Source organism: Hydractinia symbiolongicarpus, chromosome 10, assembly GCF_029227915.1.
Source record: "Hydractinia symbiolongicarpus strain clone_291-10 chromosome 10, HSymV2.1, whole genome shotgun sequence".
Classification (NCBI taxonomy): Eukaryota; Metazoa; Cnidaria; class Hydrozoa; order Anthoathecata; family Hydractiniidae; genus Hydractinia; species Hydractinia symbiolongicarpus.
Window position 1 is genome coordinate 25126201 of NC_079884.1, and position 25994 is coordinate 25152194.

Consider the following 25994-nt stretch of genomic DNA (forward strand, 5'->3'; position numbering starts at 1 on the left):
ATATGGTGAATTAACAAGACCTACAGTTATTCTATTTAGTAGTAATTTTCCAGTTAAAGCCTACTGTGAATGTCCTGTTGGTGTAAGTGGCTTATGTTGCCATACATTGGCCTTGCTTCTCTATTTAAAAAACTTTCACGAAACAAAGGAAAAAATTTTGGCTCTATCTTGCACTGAGCAACTGCAGAAATGGCATCGCAGAACAAGAAAAGGCTCTATACCTATGATGCCGTTACGAAAAATAAAGTTAATTTTAATTTTTAGTAATTTATTTTCATGGGTAAGATTCTTTATTTTATTATTTGATTCGTTTATTTTTTTTTAAGTTCTTCAATAATTTTGTCTTTAGATATCAATTTAGCAGATAACTGTCTCTTTGAGGGTTCTCGTTGTTTATGTACTGGCGTAGAATATATTCTTTTAGCAGGAGGTTTTCTCTTTACACTAGATGGTGTACGAAGTGTTTGGATGAATCCAAATTTTTTTTTTAGCTCCTTTACTTTCATTTTATTTGCTGCACTTTGGGGTTTTTCAAGTCTTTCTTTTGCTCTGTTATATTTTTGCTCAATAATAGGAATTTGTGACTGAGGTACTGTAACATCAGGAAGAGTTTCATTAATTTTATAACCAGCACTCCAATGTTCACAACATATGTGTCCGTTTTTCCAATTAACTCCAGCAGTTTTAATAATTTTTTGGTACTCCATTTGTAAATCCTTGGTCTTTGGCAATCTGTAAAATATAAGCTTTTCTTCATTTGAATTTTGTGTTCGAAAGTTATTATAGCAAAGGGATGACGAGCAGAACCATTTCACCATGTTTTAGATAAGTTAAATGTTGTAGAAAAGTATAAATATAAGGAAAGAATATATACTAAAATTAGCAATTTATGCCTCAACTGCGCCCATACGGTATAAACTTTATGAGCAAATGACCGGGAAACCAATAGGGGTAATCGAGTGCAACATAAACAAGCTAAAAATTTGTCCCTACAAGCGTTTTTCTAGTGCCCAGACCTGCGCGGTATGAAACTCCGTAATAGTAGCGGGAAATACCGTGGAATTTTGCCCGCTATGACGTAAGTTCTAACCAATCACATTGCGCGAGTTTTGAAGATATCGATGCCGCCCTTTTACTGGGGTAATAAATACGTGTAATAAAGGTCAAAACTTTACTATAGGTCGTTGACTAAACCTTTGGATGTTTATTGCTACCCTAAGCATAAGTCCTTCTGTCCAAACAGAAAGCCCCTTTATAGAGGTTTATTCCCTTTACATATGATATAATCATGGTCTAGAAACATTTGCTTACTGAATAATTAAAAATGCAATAGATCATCTTCTACAACAACAGAAGTTGTACTAAAGTAACGTACATGTTTTGATTAGTAGCGTACATGTATTGGGAAGCAAGATTCAAATAAACATATGAATGTTCATAATTATTATTATTATTATACCGTTAATTGTCTTTTAGCCCTCTCCTTTTATTCGCCTTCCTTTTTAGAGACATGTTATCTAGCTCTTTCCCTTTATTTGATTCCATTTCCCCAAAATATTTAGACATGAAGATAATGAGAAGATAATAAAAAAAATGAAGATGAAAAGTTAATGCTATGTATTGATATTAAAATAGATGGTGATTGCGCCCAACATTTTATTAAATCCCCCCCATCTGATCCCCTAAAAGCACCAAAGTTTAAAAATCCCTTGGGGGCTAAAAAGGAATTAGGCACACCATTTGCATAATACAAATAGAGATTTATAACAAATACTGTGACAAGTAGAAAAAATATTTGTCACCAATTTTTTTCTTTCTTATATTGCTATCTTTGCTTCTGAGTAATTATTACTGGCTATATTAGATATTTTGTTTTCATTCAGATCTTACTTGGCTTGGTAAAAGAGAAAATAAACCATTTTAAAATTGTTTTATAGATTGACCTACAAATAAAATGCGCAATTACTGACTTCAATTAACTTCACTTCTTCTTCACGTTAAGTTTTAAAAGAACCAACCCTTTTTACTAGCTAAAGTTCGATTTGGCTGCATCACTAGGCTGTGCACAGCAACTGTTTTTCGAACCACAAGTACTGTTTCAGTAAAATGCATAATGTATAAAACAAAACTGTTATTTTGCTAAGTTATTTAAATTATCATAAAATGCAAAATATATATATATATATATATATATATATATATATATATATATATATATATATATATATATATATATATATATATATATATATATATATATATATATATATATATATATATATATATATATATATATATATATATATCTACAAATTACACATTACGCCACTTAAGTGCCATAACTTAAAACTGTTGAAAATTTTGATACGTTTCAGTATCATACGCTTACAAACATGTGAGTTTTGTTAGCTAGCTCTTCGTCAATATGCAACAATTCCTCAAATATGTTTCTCCACACATCACATTTACTGTATTTCATTGCTTGCCATCGAAATAAATCAAAGTTCAAATCCCCAAGCAACGAGGTAATCATTCTTGAATCAATACCAAGGAAACTTTTCTCTTCATTGTCATGCAGAAAATACTTCCCCATGTTGTAATGATCAATGGAATGAAAGATAGTGTTGGCTGACAAAGTTGACAAGGATAGCCCAGTCTTGCCAAGATGCTTCGAAAATATCAATCTGGCTTTTACGGTGAAATTCACAAAATTACTAACCGAAAGACATTGCACAATATTTTGATGATTGTGGATTTGCTGTACTCCATTGTATCCTAAAATCATTTGAAGATGCTTACGAGGTATTCCCCAAATATCTGCTGGATAGTGATTGGCTGATTCATTCATACCAGATACAACAGCATGCATATCGTCAATGCTCTTTTTAAACTCATTACTTAAGACTGTGCTTTTCTTGACTTCGATCAGATTCATCTCGGCAACATTACCTGCCATTACATGAGTTAACGTGTGTGTATACACGCACCATACAGTGTTTAGAACGGAAAACATCTTATTTATATCGTTAATTGGTTCCTTGTTTAACATAATTTCTTTCAGTATAACATTGTTCAAATCCTTGGCAATTATTTGAATTGAACAGCTCGTTATAAAACGATACTTTCCGTCATCCTATTGTCTTGATGGCAAACGAAAGTTTTCAAATTTGAAATAATAATCATTTTGATGTTTTTTGTGAAAACCTAAAACTAAAGATGTTTCTAAAACCATCTTCGCCAATCTCTGACGTTTTTCTACCTCCGTTAGCTTGCTCTTCTGCAGACGAAGACACAACTGCTGAAAATACTTTATTGGGACGCTCCATGCGTATGGCAGGCAAGCAAGCTGTAAATACTTTAGATATTGGTGGAAGGAACAACCAGGTGCAATTACTTTCTCATTTTCTGTTGGATTTTGTGTAACTAAATGGTTTATTTTTGAGGTTAAAATTGGATTTATCGATGCGTAAGTAGGGTTTTGTCCAATAACTTTACAATACCACACGTATCTTTGATACAGGTACCAAATTAAAAATGATATTATACACAAGAGAAACGCACAACCAGCTGTTTGTAAACCTTCCATGTTTAAAACGAATTAGTAAATACAATCTAAAGAAAGTATTTATAATTCAATAATATTTTCCACTAATCTAGAAGTCACGAATTGGGTGAATATTTTTGAAAGGGTTAGGGCTAAGTTAAAACACTTAGTTAGGTAATACATACCTGAAATAAACTTTGGAATCATTGTGAACTCTTAAAGATTAAACAATATTTTTCTTATAAAGATAAAGTACACTTAAATGCTCGGCCTAAGCACTAGTTTATACGGTTAATCGAGCTGATTATAAAATTAGAATAGACGAACACACAACAAGGGACACTAATTTCTTTAAACATCTTCATTTCAACGAGTTATGTTTCTTAGCTTATAACAAAAATTGTTTCGAAAAATGGATACCACTGAAAAAGAGGGACTTCATAAACCAAAGAAACGCTTCATATCTAATAAAAAAATCATGTTCTCCATTTTTTACTTGCTCACTTTCTTTGTTTATTTAACTGTGTTGTTTTACTTTTTTTTAATCTCTTTTCCTTTCACATTTATTTACATTTTTCCACGGTTTAACATTACTGTAATTTTATATAGGAAGACATTAACCCGTGGAAAATTTCATTCGCGCATGCTTGCTCACCTGTTTGCATAAAGTTGCTATTGAAGTTTGAATGGACAAGGGTGTCACTATGATTATAGATGTGAATATATTATTGTCTTCGATTTCAAAACACCCGGTTTGTAAATTGACTTATCACTAATAAGATACCCGAAACATGTTACAAACATTTCTGAAACAACCAAGCAACTAACCTGATATAATTTTCAAACGCCGCAAAAGAAGTACTTATTGCGGCCGAACATACCAAAAGTCGGAAGAGTTCACAATAATAGATAGAGTTTCGAAATCGAAATTGCTGCAAGCAAGGAATAATCACAAAACCCTATTTTTGCATTATTAGTTCAGCTTTCTTTTTCAGTAGCTTTTGGCTGTAAGTTCCGTGAAAATTGCACTTACCTACAATCTGGAAAACGTATGAGTATCAAACAAGTTTCACACAAGGGCGGGAATAATTAAATCTTTTAATAACATAACAAGAAAAACGTTTGATTCGAGATTGTTGAACTCCTACTGTGGCTGATACGTAACATTTTAAGGTAACAATTTCCCCTAGTTACAACTGTATTTTCCACAGTTATGACTGTCAATTGTCGGTTTGACAGTTGTAAGTCAAGAATGTTGAAAACGCGTCTCAACTGTCAAGAATGTTAAAAACGCGTTTCTAACTGCCAAAAAAGGTTGAAAACGCGTTTCTAATTGCCAAATATGTTTAGAACGCGTGTCTAACTGTGAAGAATGTTAAAAAAGCGTTTCAAGTGTCAAGAATGTTGAAAACGCGTCTCTAACTGTCAAGGAAGTTGAAAACGCGTTTCTAACTGTCAAGGATGTTGAAAACGCGTTTCTAACTGTGAAGAATGTTGAAAACGCGTTTCTAACTGTGAAGAATGTTGAAAACGCGTTTCTAACTGTGAAGAATGTTGAAAACGCGTTTCTAACTAGCCCAGCATAAAAATAAATAATAATATACCAAACTTTAAAATAATAAGAATAAATAAAGCTAGGTTCCAGCAGGATACTGCCTTGAAATCTACGTTTGCAGCTAAAATCTTAAAATTGTTTTGTTTTAGGTTTATGCATGGCTAGCAAACGTGATGATATTTTCATTTTAACATGCGAAAACCTAGACCCAATGAAGAGAATATCTTAAACGTTGATAGAACTGAAATTTAGGCAGTTAAATAACTATACTAACCCAACCAAATATTTCTCTTCGCTTCAAAACACTTCGCTTTGCAGATTGGTGAACAAGCTGGAGTATAATCAATATGGCGAACTCGGTCCCTCAAAAGAAACGACTCGTACCTTAACCCCTAGGGCTTGGTTTAGTTGGACAAAATCGGCCTCGTTAAAAACATAACTGGAAATGAAAATTTAAAGGAGTATCTAGCATAGCAAATTAAATAATATTAAAACACTAGTCTATAACAATATTTGTGATTAAATTCGTACCGCAGTCTTCATTCTTTCCCAATTTTGCGAATACTAAGATAGGTACGGAAGAGCTAGGACGCGGGGCCAGGTCGGACTTTAAAATTGGTTGAAGAAGAAGAAGAAGAAGAAGAAGAAGAAGAAGAAGAAGAAGAAGAAGAAGAAGAAGAAGAAGAAGAAGAAGAAGAAGAAGAAGAAGAAGAAGAAGAAGAAGAAGAAGAAGAAGAAGAAGAAGAAGAAGAAGAAGAAGAAGAAGAAGAAGAAGAAGAAGAAGAAGAAGAAGAAGAAGAAGAAGAAGAAGAAGAAGAAGAAGAAGAAGAAGAAGAAGAAGAAGAAGAAGAAGAAGAAGAAGAAGAAGAAGAAGAAGAAGAAGAAGAAGAAGAAGAAGAAGAAGAAGAAGAAGAAGAAGAAGAAGAAGAAGAAGAAGAAGAAGAAGAAGAAGAAGAAGAAGAAGAAGAAGAAGAAGAAGAAGAAGAAGAAGAAGAAGAAGACCGCCCGTTTAAATAAGATCTCGGATGTAATCCGAAATCTTAAAAATAACGCAACAAGCTTTTTAAGACAAACTCACATTTTTTATAAGAATCTTCCAGACTCATGGATTTCTTTCCGACAGTTAAATTTATAAAAAAGGCTTGACGTTTAGTTTTTTTCAGCTATTGAAGGTGCTTTCACTATATAACTTCATCCAAAAGGAGATCTAGAGGAGATGTAGAATAGACTCTGTGTAATAACATTAAAAACTTTCTTTTCTTATCACAGACACACACAAAACCAGCGTATTAATACAGAAAATAAATTTTTGCTGAAACGGCGAATCTCTTATAATAATACGGAGAGTGTGTCCGTCTGTCTGTGACAGGCAAAGTTGATATCGTCATTTTCCTTTGATGTTGCCGAAAAAAATCTTTGATGTTGCCGAAAAAATATGTCTTCTTTGTCGTGAAAAGCCGCGAGTTTTGTGTGGTTTGTTAAATGAAGTTCTAGCACAAAGTAACGGAAATTGTGTTTGCAAAAAAGATGGCTGTCCTTTTTATGCATTTGTCTTCTCTTGCCTTCAAAATAAATCTTTACAAAAGCATTTAAAAAGGGGCATGGTATATAAATGAAGTATAGAAAGGTTTGTTTATGTTTTTTGAAGTTTTGATGATATTATTGATGCGAGACATGTTTGTTAGCTAGCATCAACCACACCAACAACAACTAGCTAGGTAGCTAGGAATTTATAAATATGTAGCCATGTTCTTTATACCTAGCTAAGTCTCCAGTTTATATTTAAGTGACCAGCTATTAGCTGCTGTAGCTACCTTATGTTAGCTTCAGTTTCATGTTGCTTTTTACATGTAAGCTAATCTTAGTGGTCTTTGCTAAGAATGTGACTGTAACTTATTTTAATTGACATTTTAAGCTTATATTAACAAGCCACAACAACTTTTAAAAAAGTATTACATATTATTTAAGAAGAGTTTAAGGACTGTTTTTAAGCAAATAATGTATTTTTCACAATTTGTGTATGCAAATAATGTATTTTTCACATTTTGTGTAACTAAACTTATATACATCGGTTACATGCAATATGACGAAACGATTTTTATTTAACATGTAGTAATTCTGGTACCTTAAATGTAGTGATTTTTGTTGTTCTAGATGTTCTGACTAAAATGTTTTTGTTTATGGCATTTTGTCTCAATTAAGAAAAGTTTCAACTTTTTTGAGGGAGTACAACACCGAAAAAACCTGGTTTTTTTTATATTTTGTATAAATTCTTACCGGGCAGGACTCTGTACAACATACCGAAATGACTGATCCCTCTCTATTTATAAATTTGATGCGTTCCAAATCACAGTTTTTTGAAATTTTGGGTAATATTTAATGAGTACAAGATGCAAATACTGATTTTTGTTGAATCAGAAGTATTTCCTACCATTCTTTTTTTACACTTTTGTGGAGAAAAAGTGTATGCAATATCATCAGAATAACTGATTTTGTTGCAAACGGTTTTTCTTTTTCACATTTTGGATTGAAATATTGTTATAAAGGGCATATATCAATAGACATATATATACCAAAATAATTAAATTCTGCAAACTTTGATTTTGTCGTTCATCTCTCATCTTTTATATTTTGATTAAACTTAAAAGGAAAAGGAAAGGAAAAGGAAACCATAGGAATTATTTAGAATTTGTATTTTGTGTTGCAAATTTAGTGCAAAAATTTAACTGTTGTGAGGGAGGACCATATGCAATTATATATATACTAAAAATAATAATTTGATATTCTACAAGTTGTATTTTTGTATGCACTTAAATGACTGCTTTTTCTGAGTTGAATTTGATGGGTTTCATATCAATTTTGTGGAAGATTTTATGGCTGAAGACAATATAGAACATGCCAATTGAACTGATTTTTGTTCATATTTTGATTTGCTCCTCATAAACCTTTGTGTTCTACATTTATTGTAAACTTTTGTGAGGAAGGACCATATATATATACAATGTTTTCAAAATAATGATTTTTGTTGATTGGAAATTTACTCCTTGCTCATTGCTTTTTCGACATTTCAGGTTAAAATGTTTGGTAAAGTCAGTACGGATCATTAGACAAAAAATTGTTTTGTTAACCGGTTAATTTTTACATTTTGTGCATATTTTTGCGGGAGAGGATGGTATGCAACCAAATAAATGATTTTTCAAAGTTTAACTTTTTGTTTTTAGGTGTTTTGTGTTTGTTTAAGTTTGGCTTTTTGATATTGTTCAGGTTGTATTGTTGTATAAGCATTTAGGGAAAAGACAATGTTTAAAATGCTTAAAGAACTTATTTCATAGATCTGTGCTTACTGTTGCAAGCCTTTCTTTTCGACATTTCAGATTAAAATATTGAAGGTTTTCAACATAATCACATAATAAGATGTATCCATATTTGAGATATGTGTTATTTCTGACATTATTATTATTGTTGTCGTAACTGTCTGGGTTGTGACTGTCAATGTTGTAACTTTCTACTAACCAGATTTTACACCTTGCACGCCGTTGTTTTTCATATTTTGTCTGAAGTTTTGTTGGGAGGATTTCATGCGATTTGACATTTGATATTTTGTGTTAGATTTTAAGAACTTTTTTGTTAAATTATGACTTATATACTTTCTTTTTATGCATTTTCAGATTATTTTTTTTAGTAAAAGGCATATTCAATATACTGAAATATTTGCTGATGTCATCAAAATTCAAATGACAGAACTTTTCAATTGTTTTTCTGCCTAAGTGGATTTTTCCACGGGCCTAATCGACTAGTCTATATTATAATACCCGTATACGTCTGTCTGTCACGCAAAATGGTAGCTTAGCTGCGCGATAGCGAGAAGCACGCAATGCGGTATAAAAAGGACGGGCAAACCCGTGGATTTTCCACGGGCTAACGACTAGTTATATTTATTCACCATCGTGAAATAATAAAATCATATTCAAAAGCTTGAAGTAATTCTATGGCGAGTTCTTTCTCATTTGTTTTTTTTTGGAGAAACAATATGTTGTTACTTCAACTCCTTCAAATGCTTTAAAAAATTGCAGTAACGGTAAACAAATTAGCTGTTGCCAACTTAATTAACGCTGTTATATGTAACCTAACACTCAATTTGTAGCTTTGTGGCAAGTATCCTGTACAAAATTACGTTGCTGTGTAATTCATCCTCTAATTAGCCTTGAGGTGTGTTCGTGTTGTTCGTAACTTTACTTAATGTCAAAAGAACACGTAATACGTAATATATTACCTGTGAAACCTTTGGGCGACGAAGACTGTAATTCTGATATCCGTTGAATATTTACCTAGGCTGTGATTTAGTAGGGCTACGATCTTAAATAATACAGATATTGCAAAATATTTCCGATAAACAGGATGTAGGGGATATACTTTAAATATGCGTCTCAAAGGATAGCCTTTTTATTGAACGGAAAAAGATCACAGATGTCAAATAGCCTCCATACGTTATTTGTGGAAAGTACGTGACTGTCCAATTTTAGAAATAGAAGAGATTATAATTATACGATGCGATGCTTTTGTATTGCATCTAATACTTTACTAATTGTAATCGCAGTTGTATTAACATCAAAGAAAAATTATTTGTTGTTAAACACTGTTTCCGAGGATGTGACAGTAAAAGTTGATCTTGCTTATAGCTGTGTTATAAATAAACGTGGGATGCTTGTTTTAGAAAATAGGAAGAAGTTGTAATGATTGGTCTTTCACTCGTTTTGCCATGGAAATTTTCCTTCGGATTCTTTCCATACCAAAAGAGGAACTTAGGAGGAAAAAATAAAGTGGGAAGTAGTCATTGATTATTTTGGCAACCAAACACAAATGCAAGAATTTTTCCACTTGTGTTGAAAACACAGTTGCAGCTTCCAATTAAAAAGTGAGTTATTACACTCACTCACCATTTTCCGCCTTGAAATTTTCCACTAAGCGAGACAATTTGAAATACCATGAAGAGTGAGATTAAAAGAGCAATCTATAAACTGGTAGTTGTCATGGCTATTCTCGACCCCAGAGCTCTTTGAGATAATCTCGAAAGTAGTTTATCTCAAAGAGCTCTGGGGTCAAGAAAGGTTAATGGCAGATGTATTTGCATATCTATTTTACACAAAAATTAGAAACTCCATTGCGTTCCAAGTATCGCTGTTACAACTGTGCTAGGAGTTGACTACATGGAGAATTTCAGCTTGGGCTAAAATTTTAACAAGGGGCCGGATGCGAAATGTTTTGCTATTACATGGGGATTTGAGCATGATCTAAGGCCCGGGGAAATTTTTTTCAACTCTGCCGAGTTAAAACATCTTCCAAAAATGGAATATAAGTTAAGTTTTAACCAATCAAATACTATTACAGAAAAGATGGTAGCGCAGTACAACGCCCGGGATTTAGAGAACGCACTATGCTTATCCAAAAAAAAAATAAAAGTTTGGAGAAAAGATAGCCCAACACATTAAACATTAAAAAATATGTATTACAACTTCTTTTAACAAACTTCTTGAACAAATTGTAAGATAAAATTTTAATGCGTTTTAAATCTACTTTTTTAATAAAGAATAACCTTATAAAGTTTTGTCAATAAATTGATAATTTGATTAATCATTGCACAAGTTAAACTATTGTCGGACATTATTACCACCTCTAACTGTGTTTGATCGTGGGAAGTATTTTTTTATTCTTACTTTCTGAGCTTCTTATTTCTAAATGAGCTGTGTGGGTGATAATTTCAGTCACGTACGCCAACAAATGTGGAATTAAACTTGGCTACAAGGTCAGACGACCCAACGTGGTATTTAAAACGCTGTCTAAATATTTTCCAGATATAAAGCCCTCATAAATTTAAGTTCATAGATTGATAAAAATCCGCTGCTTATTCTGAAGCACCGGTTATGTTCTAGTAATTGTTTTTGCCTATTGGATTACTTTAAAAACTACAACAACAATCACAGATTTTTGAACCTCGTTGTTCGCTTTGCGAAAAAAACACAAGACATTATATGTTAGCGATTTATGCTAGCTATGGGATTTCGATTACGGAATTAGGGATTAGTTCCATTTAACTTCATTTTCGGTGTAGTGCAAAAAACTCATAAGCTTTTTTTCAGCGCGTTTGCACTTAGACAAAATCAGTAATTTTGTGAACAATCCTTAAAGTTATTCGCATGGAATGTGTTGGAAAATGCAAGCCGGTAAATGACGTTTTCAGATGTTAGCTTAAGTATCAAATGCCTGTTTAGAGATCTCTTCATCTTTTACTAGAAATATTGTTATTTGCATTAAAATTGTTTAAATGCGTTTTTGTTGGATATGTTTCCTGCTTAAGTGTCCATAGATGAATCTTCTCGCGTGTTTATATCTAATTCAGATTTTAACAAATTTGCAGACATTGCATTCTCATTCGTTATCAAGATTTATCCACTTGAGGCGAAGAAATGTTTCAGAAAGGTTCAGCCAAATCAAATACTGTCTCACCCAGAATGGATAAATCTGATATTCAACCAAATTTGATTTCAATATCTGTATTATATACCCTGCTGATCCTTTTTTGGAGTTTCTCTGATGTTTTCTGGTGTTTAGAAAGAAAAAATGTTCACAAAGCTAACCCTCAACAATTTTAGAAGAGTTTTAACCAATCAGGTATAGTAATTACGTTTAAAACAAAAGAAATTAACGCTTGGACGACTTAAATGATTGAAATCAACATGTATAAGATCACTTCCATTAAACAACATGGGTGGAATATCATATTTTATAGGCGACCTTATGTAAATGCTCGGAAAATAACTAAACAAAAATATTAAAACTCGAAAAATATGTACCATATTGTATTCTGTACGGTGCGATAACTACAATCGGACAAAGTATTATTCCCAAACTGATTTTTCTGTGTTTCCGCAAACATATGGCAAAACCCTAGTGTAGTTTGTACAAAACTTATTTTTCCCTATTTCAGTGTTGTACGTGTCCGCAAAGGCCTTGAAAACATGGACGGAGGGAAAAAAGTAGGAACATAATGGTACATTTATGATTGTTTTAATAATTTTATTGTATTATTGTTATAATATATAATATAATTTTATTGGATTGTAATACGAATTCACGTAGGAAAAAATATCAATAGCTTATAATGCTAACTTATTCAGTGAGAACAACGCTACACTTTACAAGGTTAAAGATCCGAAAAAAAACAATACAGAATAAAGGTACATAACTTACGCGTTGAAACTTTTCCTGAACTGGCAGTTTAATATCTATGCACGAATACTGTCTTCTTCAAAGGTATGTTACTTGGAAATGAATACCATAATATAATGTTAAAATTTGAATTTTCTAGTTTTATATGCCGATACGTAAATGAACTATTCTATAGGGTTCTATAGGTTGTTGTGTACAGGGTTGCGTGTAGGCATATAACTAAATAACCTAGTTTTTTTGCATCAGTGCGAATACCATAGAATGACTCAGAAAAAAAACTTTGGCATTGCAAACAGGAAGTCCATGTAGGTGGCAAATATATATGCAAGTATATATTTTCCGGAATAGACAGATTAATAAGTTTAGACTCGTGGAAATGTACAGGTTCTGTTTAAAAGTAACCATAAAACAAGCAAAGGAAAAAAATAGTTTGAAATATGTGGTTGCCTGAGACTTTTATAAATATTACACTGTTTTAGCCATTTTTAGACTTGAAAATAGGTGATGACGTTCTCTAATCTGTTATCCCAATTGTCCCACAATTCACTAACAAACATTCTTAACAAGTTTATGCCAATATAATGTCTTTTTCCTCACTTTTGAAGAGAATAGGTGTGGCTTTCCCTATCCACCCGACCGGGTTTTTTTCAGGCTCCCAGAAAAGTTAGAAATAAATAGGATTAAAAGATTTAAACTTTTGATGTATTTTGTTTTTCTGTTTTGGTTTCTGTTACTTCCGGCGCCATATGGACAGGTTACGTGATTTCTCAAGAAAAAAAAAAACACTCCACTGCGGGGTATTGATGCACTAAACAATTACTTGATATCGTTTACTCGTCTGTCTCACAATCACATTAAAGGGGGTTTACGTACTTTTCTTTTTTAACATTTCGCGTGCGTTTTATGAAAAGCCTACCAATCACTATCATCTGTCAAGCCAGGTGTTTCGACATATTGTCTTCTTCGATATATTTATAATACACCTTTCCCGAGACTTATTCTTTTGATGTGCCGCAACATTTTCTGTTGAGTTTTATGAAAAACGGACAACAGATTTGAATTCCTTATCAAAAATGTCATAAAAAAAAAAGAAAATTTCGAAACAATGCAGCAAGTAAACAACCTGCTATTCTAATTAAAAGATTTGTGGCATGTCCAACCTCTTTTTGAAAACGAGGCGGGACATGGTAACTTGAGCATTAAGAAGACTTTGACTGTGATATATATCTCCTCAAAATAGCACTTTCTGTTGGCGTATCAAGTTAAACTTTTACACATAAATTAAACAAACTATGCTGAATTCAAATATGGTATTCATATTTTACGAGTTTAAAAAAAGTATGACTCATGGTCTCGGGAAAGGTGTATAATGCGTAACTGGCAACAGAATTATTCATTGAATTAAACAATAACATACATTGTAGAGAAGTATAGGAGGTGGAGCCCATTGTTGTTTTCGACATATGTTTTCTCCTATTTTCCACTTGTGTATACACTTGCCAAAGAAGTGATTAATAATGTGCATTAATATGTTTTTGTTTGACTTGTTTATTTAGCACTGCAGTTTCCAAAATAATGTCATTATTCTTTTCTGCAGGTAATGTATTGAATTAGTCATGTAAAAATGTATCAAATAAATCTATTTTTCAATAATTTTTAAGTTTTATTCCTACGTGGTTAGATTCCTTACAGGGGGTTTGTTTCTGCACAAAATCAAGACTTATTTCAACAGGCACTTCTAAAAATCAGTAAGTTGAATGTTGATAAGAAGAACACCTGTTTTATAAAATTTATTTTGTTTATCAGACAATAATTTTGCTCAGTGCTCAGAAAAGTAAAAAACTTAGCAATTTTTTTCTAATGTTTAAGGCCGTATTATTTAGTTATAAGCCTAACAGCATTACTGTTTTGCAAGTCTGCATGTGATCATATCATTGTTGATCGTGAGTACGAATGATTAAGCATAGTTTAATGGACGTAAATAATCCTATGCAAAACTTTTCTTAAATCTGAAGAAAATAGTACACTATATGGCTATTGAATAGAAAGCTCTGATTTTTGGAAAATATCACGAAATTTATCGCTGACTTTCATGAATAAGTGTCATGACAATCTTGTGGCTACTATACTTCTGTAAAAATTATTCTTCATGAAGAATTGTGTAGGGTGTAACACCAAAAGATGTATGTGGTCATCTATTGCACGTACCGAAACTCGTGGGATTCTCTTGGTTACAGGATTAAGATGCTTCATTTAATTTCTGCTGCGTAGATGTTTATCACTGCAAGAAGAATGAGACCTCTCTTCTTTAAAACATATGATGAAAACTGGAGATACTAAAAAGGTATCCCTAATTTACTAAAAAAGTAAATAAATGATCCTAATGATTTTATCAGGTACGCTAAAAAACATTCCCTTTTCGTCTGATAATGTTTTACTTTGCACAATAGATATCGTTAGATTACCTTAGCATATCACATATAAGAGGTTTTAAACAGCTTAAGGTTTTCTAAAAAATAATCATTTTGAAGACTAAAAAAAGGGACAAATTTACTCTGTTACATGCTGTTTTTTTATTTAGAACTTTGAGGGGCAAAGTCTCTTTAAAATTACCACCTTAGATTTAGTATAGATAAACCGACATATATGTTCTGTTTAAGAAAAGAAAGGGCAGAATCTAATTACATATTTTTATGTTTACGTTCTAGCTGTTAGGTTACTTACAAAATGCGCATGACTCGACTAAATTTTTAGATTTTTTTGGATGGTTTTAGTTAAACACGATTATTTTCACATTTGTTTTTGTCATCTTTCGCAAAAAAATATTTTCTATTTTAAACAAAGAATATTGTGATTATTTGTTACTTTAGAGTAGAAGGAAAAAAGTAACACACCAAACACGGATTGGTTAATTTATTTAGTTAGAACAAATCAAAACAAAACAAATCAAAATGTACATCATAATTACACTGACGTACGACCAGCATTCTCAAAAGGAGGTAATTCTTCATATTCTTCATAATCATTTAAGAGATTTCACAATTAAAGAACTCAAAGAGTTTGTTGCATCATAGGTATAAGATTGAGGGACAGGTTTTGTTGCGAAAATATCACGTAATACTTTGACTCATAACCACCCACTTCTACTCGTTCAACATAATGCAGGCTCAGTGGGCGTTAAATATCTTTTATGTTAGTTGACCTAAGTACAGATTTTATGATTTTAATGCTAGTTAGTCAATGGAAAATTTCACAGGAAAACGCCTGACTAACAAATTTCCCACATCGCTATGTAGTGCATCCTTGCCCGCCTGTTAACAGGAAGTAATGAAATTTACGGACGGGGGTTATTACTATGTCAATAGATCATCGTTTAATTTGGTCACAGACAGACAGCGAGTATTTTTATATAGATAAATAATATGATTTGTAATATAAGTTTAGCTGTCCCCATGCACAAAAGCTTTATTTTTGAGTCATTCAATTCTAGAATCGCTTTCGTACCATTGTAGGCAAATTTTGCATATGTTTTTTTTTTTTTTTTTTTTTTTTTTCGTTACTGTAAGGTGACAAAAATCGAATATATTACAGTTTGATAAAATATTGTATTCAAGTGAAGTTATATTTGCTGTGTTTTGTTTTAACGGTACCGATAACTTTGTCAGGTGATGTGTCATTTTCACATAGTTGATTAACAATATTACGGAGTTTCATACCGCGCAGGTCTGGGCACTAGAGAAACGCTTGTAGGGACAAATGTTTAGCTTGTTTATGTTGCACTCGATTACCCCTATTGGTTTCCCGGTCATTTGCTCATAAATTTTATACCGTATGGGAGCAGTTGAGGCATAAATTCCTAATTTTAGTATATATTCTTTCCTTATATTTATACTTTTCTACAACATTTAACTTATCTAAAACATTGTGAAATGGTTTTGCTCGTCATCCCTTTGCTATAATAACTTTCGAACACAAAATTCAAATGGAGAAAAGCTTATATTTTACAGATTGCCAAGGACAAGGATTTACAAATGGAGTACCAAAAAATTATTAAAACTGCTGGAGTTAATTGGAAAAACGGACACATATGTTGTGAACATTGGAGTGCTGGTTATAAAATTAATGAAACTCTTCCTGAGGTTACAGTACCCCAGTCACAAATTCCTATTATTGAGCAAAAATATAATAGAGCAAAAGAAAGACTTGAAAAAACCCAAAGTGCAGCAAATAAAATGAAAGTTAAGGAGCTAAAAAAAAAATTTAAATTCATCCAAACATTTCGTACACCATCTAGTGTAAAGAGAAAACCTCCTGCTAAAAGAATATATTCTACGCCAGAACATAAACAACGAGAACCCTCAAAGAGACAGTTATCTGCTAAATTAATATCTAAAGACAAAATTATTGAAGAACTTAAAAAAAATAAACGAATCAAATAATAAAATAAAGAATCTTACCCATAAAAAAAAATTACTAAAAATTAAAAACCACTACCTGCAATCATTTGTTAATAAACGAAATAAAATAATTCTTGAAAAAACAGGAACAATTCTAAACCTTCAAAAGTATATATTTTTTAGGAGATTGTTGTGCAACATCCATAGCATTATATATAAGTGCTGTGTCAGCTTCTTCGTGGTCGTGTATTCTGCAATCAACAAAATTTGATTCCATTTTAGTATCATAAGTCACTATATACCGAATATGCCATGATGAAAGAGCCTCCATCACTTTCTTTGCCAGGTAGATGGTTAAAGCTTGCTTTGTATCAATGTGGGAAAGAAATTGCTTGAGACTAATGGATGAAATATTGGTGTTGTCTGATACTTTGTATCGAACTTCATTACCAGATGTACGATGCTTTCTTGTCCGTGCTTTCAAGGAGTTTTCTATATAGCGATCAAATACCAATCGTATTTCATCACATCCTCTTGAAATTTGTAGTACACGTTCTGTGAAAGCTGATGCGAAATCCTAAAAAATTAACAGAGTATTTCACAAGTGCGTCAGAAAATTACGTAAGATAGTGATAAATTGAATACATACCTTGCATGTTTTAACTGCCGGTGTTTTTGGAGTTTGATTCACAACAGCCATTCCATCTATAATGATTACTACTTTGTCCTTTGCTGGCTAATTCCTCTATACCGTGAATCAATTTTGATTTGTCTAAACAAGCCAATGGAATTCCATCAGCACTGAACAAGGCCTTTGGTACAACAGAAAACTCAAAGTTGCCAATACAGTGCTCCAAATCCAACTCGGGACGTTTCCGTGCAGTGATTAAAAATCTTGATAGTAGCGTTTTTTCCTCTTTGAGTTGTATAACTTTATCCCCTACTCTCTTTTTGATAGATTTTCCAAGATCTTTAAAAGTTACTATTTTCACTTTATTTAACGGTACCCATATCGATTTTGTTCCTTTTATCCTCTCCGTGACAAATTCTTCATAACATTTTGAGCCAATATCAGCATGTTGAAGTATTTGTGAATTGTGAAGAACAGCTTTTGAAACAACATTAAATACACAATCGGATTGTCGGAAGTTGACATCGAAGTCATCCATGGTACAAAGCAATTTATTGACGTTAGAAGCTATCTTGCTACATGTTGAGCCACTCAATTGGTAGTGTTGCTTTCTTTGATCAACATTGAAATTTTGTATATCACAAAACTCTTTCGATAATGATGCAAGTATAGGAGAAACAAGGCAAAACCTGTTCAATGTTGATGGTTGTTGTAACAGTCCTTTAATGCCTCCAGTGACCTTCATTACCTTATTCTCCTGCTCCATTGCGTGATCGGACCCAATGGCAGTGAATGGTATATTGGTTTTGGCAATTGCGAAATTCTCTTTCAAGTAGGACCAGGTCTTCATGTCTGTTTCTTCTAAATTCTTCATGTCTGCCAGATACAAAGGTGTTAATCGGGCGTAATTAATTTGATTGTGGGCGAAAAAATATTTCACTAAACCACTCAAAGAGACAAGATTTAATTCCCAAAGTCCTTGTCGCATAGCACGAACGAAAAGCAGAAGTGATTCATACATTTTCATGAAATTTCGCAAAAACAGAGATTGATGATCCATAGCCTTGTCTAATTGAGAAAACTTTTCAAAAGTCCAAATTCTCTCACAAAGTTCCATCAACTGTTTGTGTTGCTCCTTACATTCAACTTTGTCAGAACATTTTATGTTTAAGAATTCTTCCCTTGCAACTCGAACATCACACATAAAATTTGTAACAATCAGAATGGTATGAAGACTTTCCTTCAACAAGCTGTACAATATCATATGACTTCAGTTTTTCCCAACAATCTAGATACTTCGAATCACCACAACTAACTCTTTCCTCCAGACATGATAATAACTTTTTCAAATACTGCTCTTTTGGGTTGCCAACATTCTAAACAAAATACGACATCTTGGTCAAAGTATCAAACAAAAATCTTTCTCTCAAAACTCTCAGAACTCAGAACAGGAATGGGAAAAAATGTTTAAGTAAAGCGGTACCTTTTTTGATGTATCTTTCTGACACACTATACATTTCCCAAAATCCAGCACATTTATTGTTTTTACACAGTTAACATCCATTTTAATTCGGTCTATTCATTTTATTATTATGCATGTATGTCTATACTATAAACTTCACATTACACTTCACTAACACTTCGAAATTAAACAGTCTAGCTATGAAATTGAACAATAGAATGTTTTCTAGAAATAGAACATTCGAATTCTATGTCTATGTCTATGAAATCGAACAATTATAAAACAAAACTTGTTATTATACCGATACTAATACATACAAAATGTCTAAGTGAAATTCGCTACTTGCTTTTCAAAACTAAAGTAAACAACTAAACACGTGCTTTGGTCTGTAAATTACTGGTCTGTAAATTATCCCTTGAAGTGATTTAAACAATAAATTTTGATCAAACAGAAAGACATTAGGGTGACCCAATACCATACTAAAATTCAACAAAAAAACTTCGCTATTGAGCAGGTTATAGTCATTTTTGTGCTGGGTCAGTAAATTACCAGTCTGTAATTTGTACAAAGTTTGAATAGTAATATCTTTCGAACGTTACGTTTTGAAGACATGGTTTTTACATTTTTTTTGATCCACTCGATCGCTTCTTTCCAACGATATATAATATGACATATAAATGTGAAATTATTTTTTTGCTGACTGTAAAAGTGATGACGTCATCTAATTTGGTCCGATGGGACAAAAAATTTTGCCACCCATATTTTTTTGGTAATTTGGGACCTAAGGAACAACTTTAAATCAAAAAATCACTTTTAACACACATGTGCACACGAAGCTTTATATCAGAACATAGCAGCACTCACTAATACTTACACATTATAAAATACCCTGACTGTAAAGGAACTGGGGAAAGATCATTAAAAAAAGCAACCGAACTTTTATGCGTTTTAACAATTTGTCGTCATTCTCTTCATCTTGGCGTTATGGCTTATATGGCAGGTGTTGGTAAAAGCACAATGTATAGGATATTTGTTGGATGGCTTGTTTTTTTAGAAACACTTTCAATGACTGTCTTTATAATGTTCCAGACCAAATCATTTCTTTGAATTAAAAAGTAATTGGCAGATTTTGTTTCTGGATGATAAGACATGAGGATACAAAATTTGGATTCAGTGCAAACTAGTTGTAATTGTGCTTGAATAAATAATCTGGACATTTTGTTAAATTTTACAGGGGTCCCTTGAAATTAGCTGCTCTAGTTTTAATTTCTAACAAAATTCCAGAAGACACTAATCCATCTGGGCTGGATCCATACAGGTTATCATGTGGATGATTAAAAAACCCACACGTAACAGCTTTACAACCTGAGCGATCACAAAAAAACGACAATGCTTCTGGTTCATACTGATGACCACGCTTAAAGTTTATAAAATTACTACTAAAGATGTCTTTCTCCTGTAAAACTCCATTTATTAGATGATAATAAAGTTTAAATTTTTTTGCACCATAAATTCCAATCAGAGATGGTAAACGGCTACCGGTGATTTTACCCTTCCTTATATTTTGCCACTCTTCTGTATTTTGTTGAACTGGAAGATAATTAAGGTTTTTATTAGGGTCATCTGGGAACATATTTCTTAGATCAATGTTGATTATTTTTAAATTAGAATTAACGTCACAAGAAATATCATCTAGTAGGAAGTGTGTTGCAATATCAGAAGTTGTAGTATTTACATTATTCTGAGGATTTTCTTTTTGTTTTTCCAAAATTGTTCTGGAGATGTTTTTTTTAATATTTTCAAGTTTTGACGGTTCAATTTTTATTTCATTGTAATCTATAGTTGAATTTTGTTTGCAGTAATCATGATCAGCTAGTGAAAGTGCTGCCTTGGTTGTAAATCGAAATGACAAATGTTCTCCAAGAGATGTTTTTAGAGATTTATTTTTTGACAAAACCTCATAGCAATGTCATTCGAACGGTTTTTTAACCTTTTTTATTTCCAAAAGCATATCTGATTTCATTTGTAGCACATCTCTTTTAAACCTGGAGTTTTCTGGGTCAGCTGGAGTGATTTTAGCATCAGTTACATTGTTTGAGGTTCCAACTCTGGCTGAGGTTAACTTTATTTTTCGTAACGGCATCATAGGTATAGAGCCTTTTCTTGTTCTGCGATGCCATTTCTGCAGTTGCTCAGTGCAAGATAGAGCCAAAAAATTTTCCTTTGATTCGTGAAAGTTTTTTAAATAGAGAAGCAAGGCCAATGTATGGCAACATAAGCCACTTACACCAACAGGACATTCACAGTAGGCTTTAACTGGAAAATTACTACTAAATAGAATAACTGTAGGTCTTGTTAATTCACCATATGATTTTTTAACAAGAGCTCTAACAAATACATTATTATCACCTGCAACATGTGTTTTTACTGAAACTATTTTCCTGCTAGTCAACATAGCATAAGCTTTCTGTTGCTGACCTAAACTACCTTCTCTTTTTCTAGAACTGTATTCTTTAAATATCGATGCTGTAACTATTGGATACAATTCCTCTTTAGGACACCAGGGAGCTGAAATGGGAGGGATAAGATTGGGATCTAATGTTGTACCAAAACTAAAATTTCTTTCTCGTTTGACTCTCAATTTTTCCGCAAGTGATGGGTATAATTTGAATCGATTAACACGCATATTAAGCTCTTGTATTGTTCCTCCTGTGGACAGGCCACGTTCCATAAGCCATTGTACACAATCTTTCTTTTCCATTATTGCAAAAACAATACGTAAAATTGTTAAACAGCAAATAACTATAATATAATAACTTGGAAGTGTGTACAAACGCTAGCTAAATGTTTACACTTTGCGGGAGTTCTGAAAATTTGTCCCTACAAGCCACTTCGCTCGGGCCCAGACCTGCGCGGTATGAAACTCCGTAATAGCAACCGTGTTTAAATATGGTAGAATTGAATGTAAATAAACACGGAAAAAAGTAAACAAAACGCAAAACATAAGTTAACTTACTATTATTTGTAACCAACTACAAGGTAGGAGCTTCGATAAATAACTACATTTAGCATAAACTTTGGTCCAAATCTAATTTTTTCGCCTTGCAAAAGACGAAGAGTAATTTTGGAAGAAGATAGTAGCAAAAAATTTATTTTTTTTCTTGTTTTAAACGTTAACTTTATAAAAAGTATCTTTTTAAGAATGCCATGTTGTAGCTACAATAAAAACCTGTGATGTTTACACGATATTCGATTTTAAAAATATATATTCTTAGTTCGAATGTACGTTCGACATATTTTCTGTCCTAAAATGCAGTACCCGGATGATAATCCATATAATAACTGTTTATTTCGGGCAATACCTTTAAATAATGACCTCTGTCACGTATTCCCTCACAAGCTCGGGCGATACTTTGACGTCGGTCAATATTCTTCGGTATTGGCCTCATAAACATTTATTATAGGGTTAGTAACTTACATCAAACAGTTAACTTGTCTTTAGCAAAGGTGAGAAACTTCACTTTGTATTAAGGGTTTAATAAGTTTAATAAGTAATCCAATTCTCTCCCAAAATTACAAACTCATACAGTAACGCAGAAGTGGACAGATAGTGAGAACAAAATTTAAAATGTTCTGGGCTCCATTGGATTGGCTTAGACTTAGAGAACATCATTTACAAATACTCATTCCTACCACAAGCTTTTATCGAGAATACAGGGAAAGAATACAGGGGGAAAAATCTTTTATATATGAGCTGTCCTTACATCCCAAAAAAATCAACCTCGTTCTCGCCTGTTATTTCTTTTTTATTTCTGATGACAGCGAGACAACATGGTCCTGGAGAAAACATCGTGACTATCCAAGACTTGGATAGTCACGATGTAATGATTTATCTCAACGAATCAAAATTTTGAATGTCACCTTTTCAAGATAAAAGAGATCAGCATTTTATGTCACACTCACTTGCAGCGAGGTGTTTTTAGTTATGATTTGTGCTCCGGTATGCTGTTAATTGTTTTCAAAATGTATTAGTATATAATTCTGTTATTTAGGCTATTGTTTTCCTTAATATTCAAGCAATTACCTCTGTGAATTAACTAACTAAGCAGTTTTTCTAAAATGTTGTAGCTAGCTACAAGAGGAAAAACATGTAGCTGGAAATTCGTAAATGCAATGCATATATAAGGATGAACGCCTTACGAATACACTTTGTTATACTCTTTACGGTTTAAAGTGAAATCACTGGCTAGATATAACTATCTATATGGTTATGCGATTCTACTTACAGGTATCTAGGTTTAACCTCACATAATAGTTCTAAAGTATGGGTAAATGATTTCACCATCGCTTTTCATGGTCTTTTTTGTAGTTTTTTTTTAAATGTGCAATAGCTAAAATTGTTTTACTAAAAATCTAGGTTATTATTTATTTAAAATATACAAATATAATATTTAATTTTAACTGTTTATACACTAACTTTAAGTCAATAACTTTATTTTTACCGCACTTTAGACTTTCTTAAATTAGACCGCTTTCCATGCGTTGATGAACAAATGTGTCCACAACAGTGAAGCCATCTGTGAAATCAGCTGCTGTACTGAAGTGCTAAAAGTCCTAAAACATGCGTATTAAGCAAAAATTATGAAAATTGTATAATAATTCAAAAGTTTTTGTAGTCAATAAGGTAATGAAATACAGAATAGCTCTTGCACCCGATTGGCGACTGTGAGTCTTCTGGCTATATTTGTATGCATGTCATTCTCTGCGGAAATTATGTTAGGAGGAAAATATTTGGCGGAAATTTAATTTGGCAATTGGTTGAAATAGGATTTTGGTGTGGAATAAATTTAGTGAATTAAAGGTTTTGCTAAATTTGGCGAGTGATTAGTATGGCGGTGTCATATTTAGTAAAAAAAGCCGGAATAAGCAAAATGCATTGTGTTTATAGTTTTAATTTAAGTCAATTTTTTGAATTGAAAAATAAACTTCGAAGTAAATACAACCAATGCAATCACTTGTGACGGCGAAATTTGAAATTGATTGTAGTTTGCATGCACACATTTTATTCCACAATAACTTATTTCTTAATTTGAATACATCTGTGAAAACAGACCCTAGAAACGAAGTTGCATTTAAAAAAAGCCACGGTAAAAGTCATTATTACCTTTGTTGTAAACACCACAACCGATGTTATTGACATTGTTGTCTATATCGTTAAAAGGTTTTGATTATTCCCGCCTTTTAAACTATGCAATGAATAAATCAATAACAAACCGTTTGATAATAAGAAAGTAAAAATTTTTGGAAGTGTCTGTTTATGAATGTTTAAATGATAATAATAACGACCTAAAAGCCATTTAATTTCTTTGTGATTCAAATAAATGCTAAAAAAAACTTTCGTGTCACATTAATAAAAGAATTAACAAAAGCATGAAATTAAGTAGTAGCTGCGTAGAACAACATCAACACGAGAAATTAATTAATATTATTATTCCTTGACAATGAGTTGTTTACAATTAACTATTGGAAAGACGTCAAGAATAAGAGTGAAAAACTTTTTATAAAATCTGTATAGTGTTGCAGGAAGGATTGGTAATCTTAACATGGGGAACTATGATAAATACGTTATCTCAACTTGGGAACTATGTTGGTACATTCTCATTATGATTTTAGGTGTGCTTGGAAATGTATTCGTATTAATAGTTAGCTTTAGAAGTAAAAGTGTTTCCCGCTCGGCTCCATTCAATGTTTACGTCACATCATTAGCTTTGGTGGATCTTTTGATATCTTTGCTGGTTGTTCCTATGTATGTTTTATCCACTAATCCTACCACAAGGCTAGTGATGTATTTTTTTACGTTTTGGTTTGCGCATGCGTCGATGTATTTATTAGTGGCGATATGTATCGAAAGAAGAAAGGCTATTTTGTACCCCTTCACAACTTTAAGGAAACAGACTTTCCCGAAAACAATTCTGGTGGTGTTTTTCACGTTATTTTTGGGTTTCTTGAATGAAGTTCCATTCATATATGGTTTGTTTCACAAAACAGAAAAAGCTATAAAATTGACCTTGCACATGGTTGCTTCCGCTTTGGAGATATTCATTCCTTTAATTGTTTTTATTATCACCTTTATTCAAATACAAATCTGCTTAACGCAACGTGAAAAAGATTTAAGCGAATTTTTGAACAATTATAAACACGAAAAGACATATCGCAAAGTGAAAACTAGTAAACAAATGCAATCAAAAAAATCTACCATTCACACAATGCAACTCGTCATATTAACTTTCTTCCTGTGTATTTTGCCGAATGAGCTGTTCTATGTGCTACTGCAGTACTTTAACTTTACCGAATTGGAATGGGGATCACCGGTATATCAAGTTGGTATTCTTTTACGCCTCTCAAACTCTTGTTTGAATCCAATCGTTTACAGTTGTCGAAGCCAGTTGTTTCGAAAACATTTCAAAGAAGTTTTTAAACCATCTCCGAGTTGCAGTAGTGAGAACTTGATAGAACGCATGCGTAACACGAATTTTAATTATTCAAGATTATCGTCTGATAGCGTGAGCAGTAACAATGCTAGAAAGGTGGTTTTGTAAAGAAATGTTATTAAACAGAGGACTTTCTTAAAAATCCTATACTTTTCATACGATTTTATTTTATCCTGTAAAGAAAGGTACTTTTACTCACGGTACAATATAAGTACAAAATTCAAATGGTGCACGTCAGATAGTTTTTACCTTCCAGCATTTAAAAAAAAATTAACTATTGATTTTTGGCTGGAGTTGAGTATAGACCGAGAATGTAAAATCTATTCGTTCTAGCATGTTCTGAGTGATAACTTTATACCTCCATGCTTTATACAACCCCTTAAAATTTTTCTTGCACCAGGGTGACCTGTGTTTTGAACTTTATAGCAGCCATATTTGTTGTCTGTTTTCTGCTGTGACACTTCAACGACTATTGACCACAAAAAAATTTTATCACGTCATTCAACGCGTTTTTTTATAAGAATATCAGAAATTCTTACCAGACCGGTGTTATTATTTTTAATTCTCCATTGTTCTTAACAATAAACATATTGTTTTTAACCTGAAAACTTCGCCTGATATTTTATTTAAGGAAACAGCGTGTATTTATAAAATAGTACAGAAATATAAATCTTATTCACTTTGGAA

The 25994-nt window shown here is 32.4% G+C and overlaps 1 protein-coding gene across 2 annotated transcripts in view; it reads left to right on the forward strand.

The window, feature by feature from the left end:
* LOC130662813 (adenosine receptor A3-like) overlaps positions 1-25994 on the forward strand; it is a 31740-nt gene extending 5746 nt beyond the window's left edge. The window contains exons 2-3 of one of the 2 annotated variants that reach the window (XR_008989106.1): positions 11709-11768; positions 12085-14034. Coding sequence is in view for 1 of the 2 variants with exons in the window: in XM_057461746.1 (XP_057317729.1) it covers positions 24490-25415 (926 nt within the window). In the remaining variant the exon portion in view is untranslated. Of the gene's footprint in view, positions 1-11708; positions 11769-12084; positions 14035-24489 lie in introns of those variants that run through there. The other variant, XM_057461746.1, reaches the window with a different exon arrangement.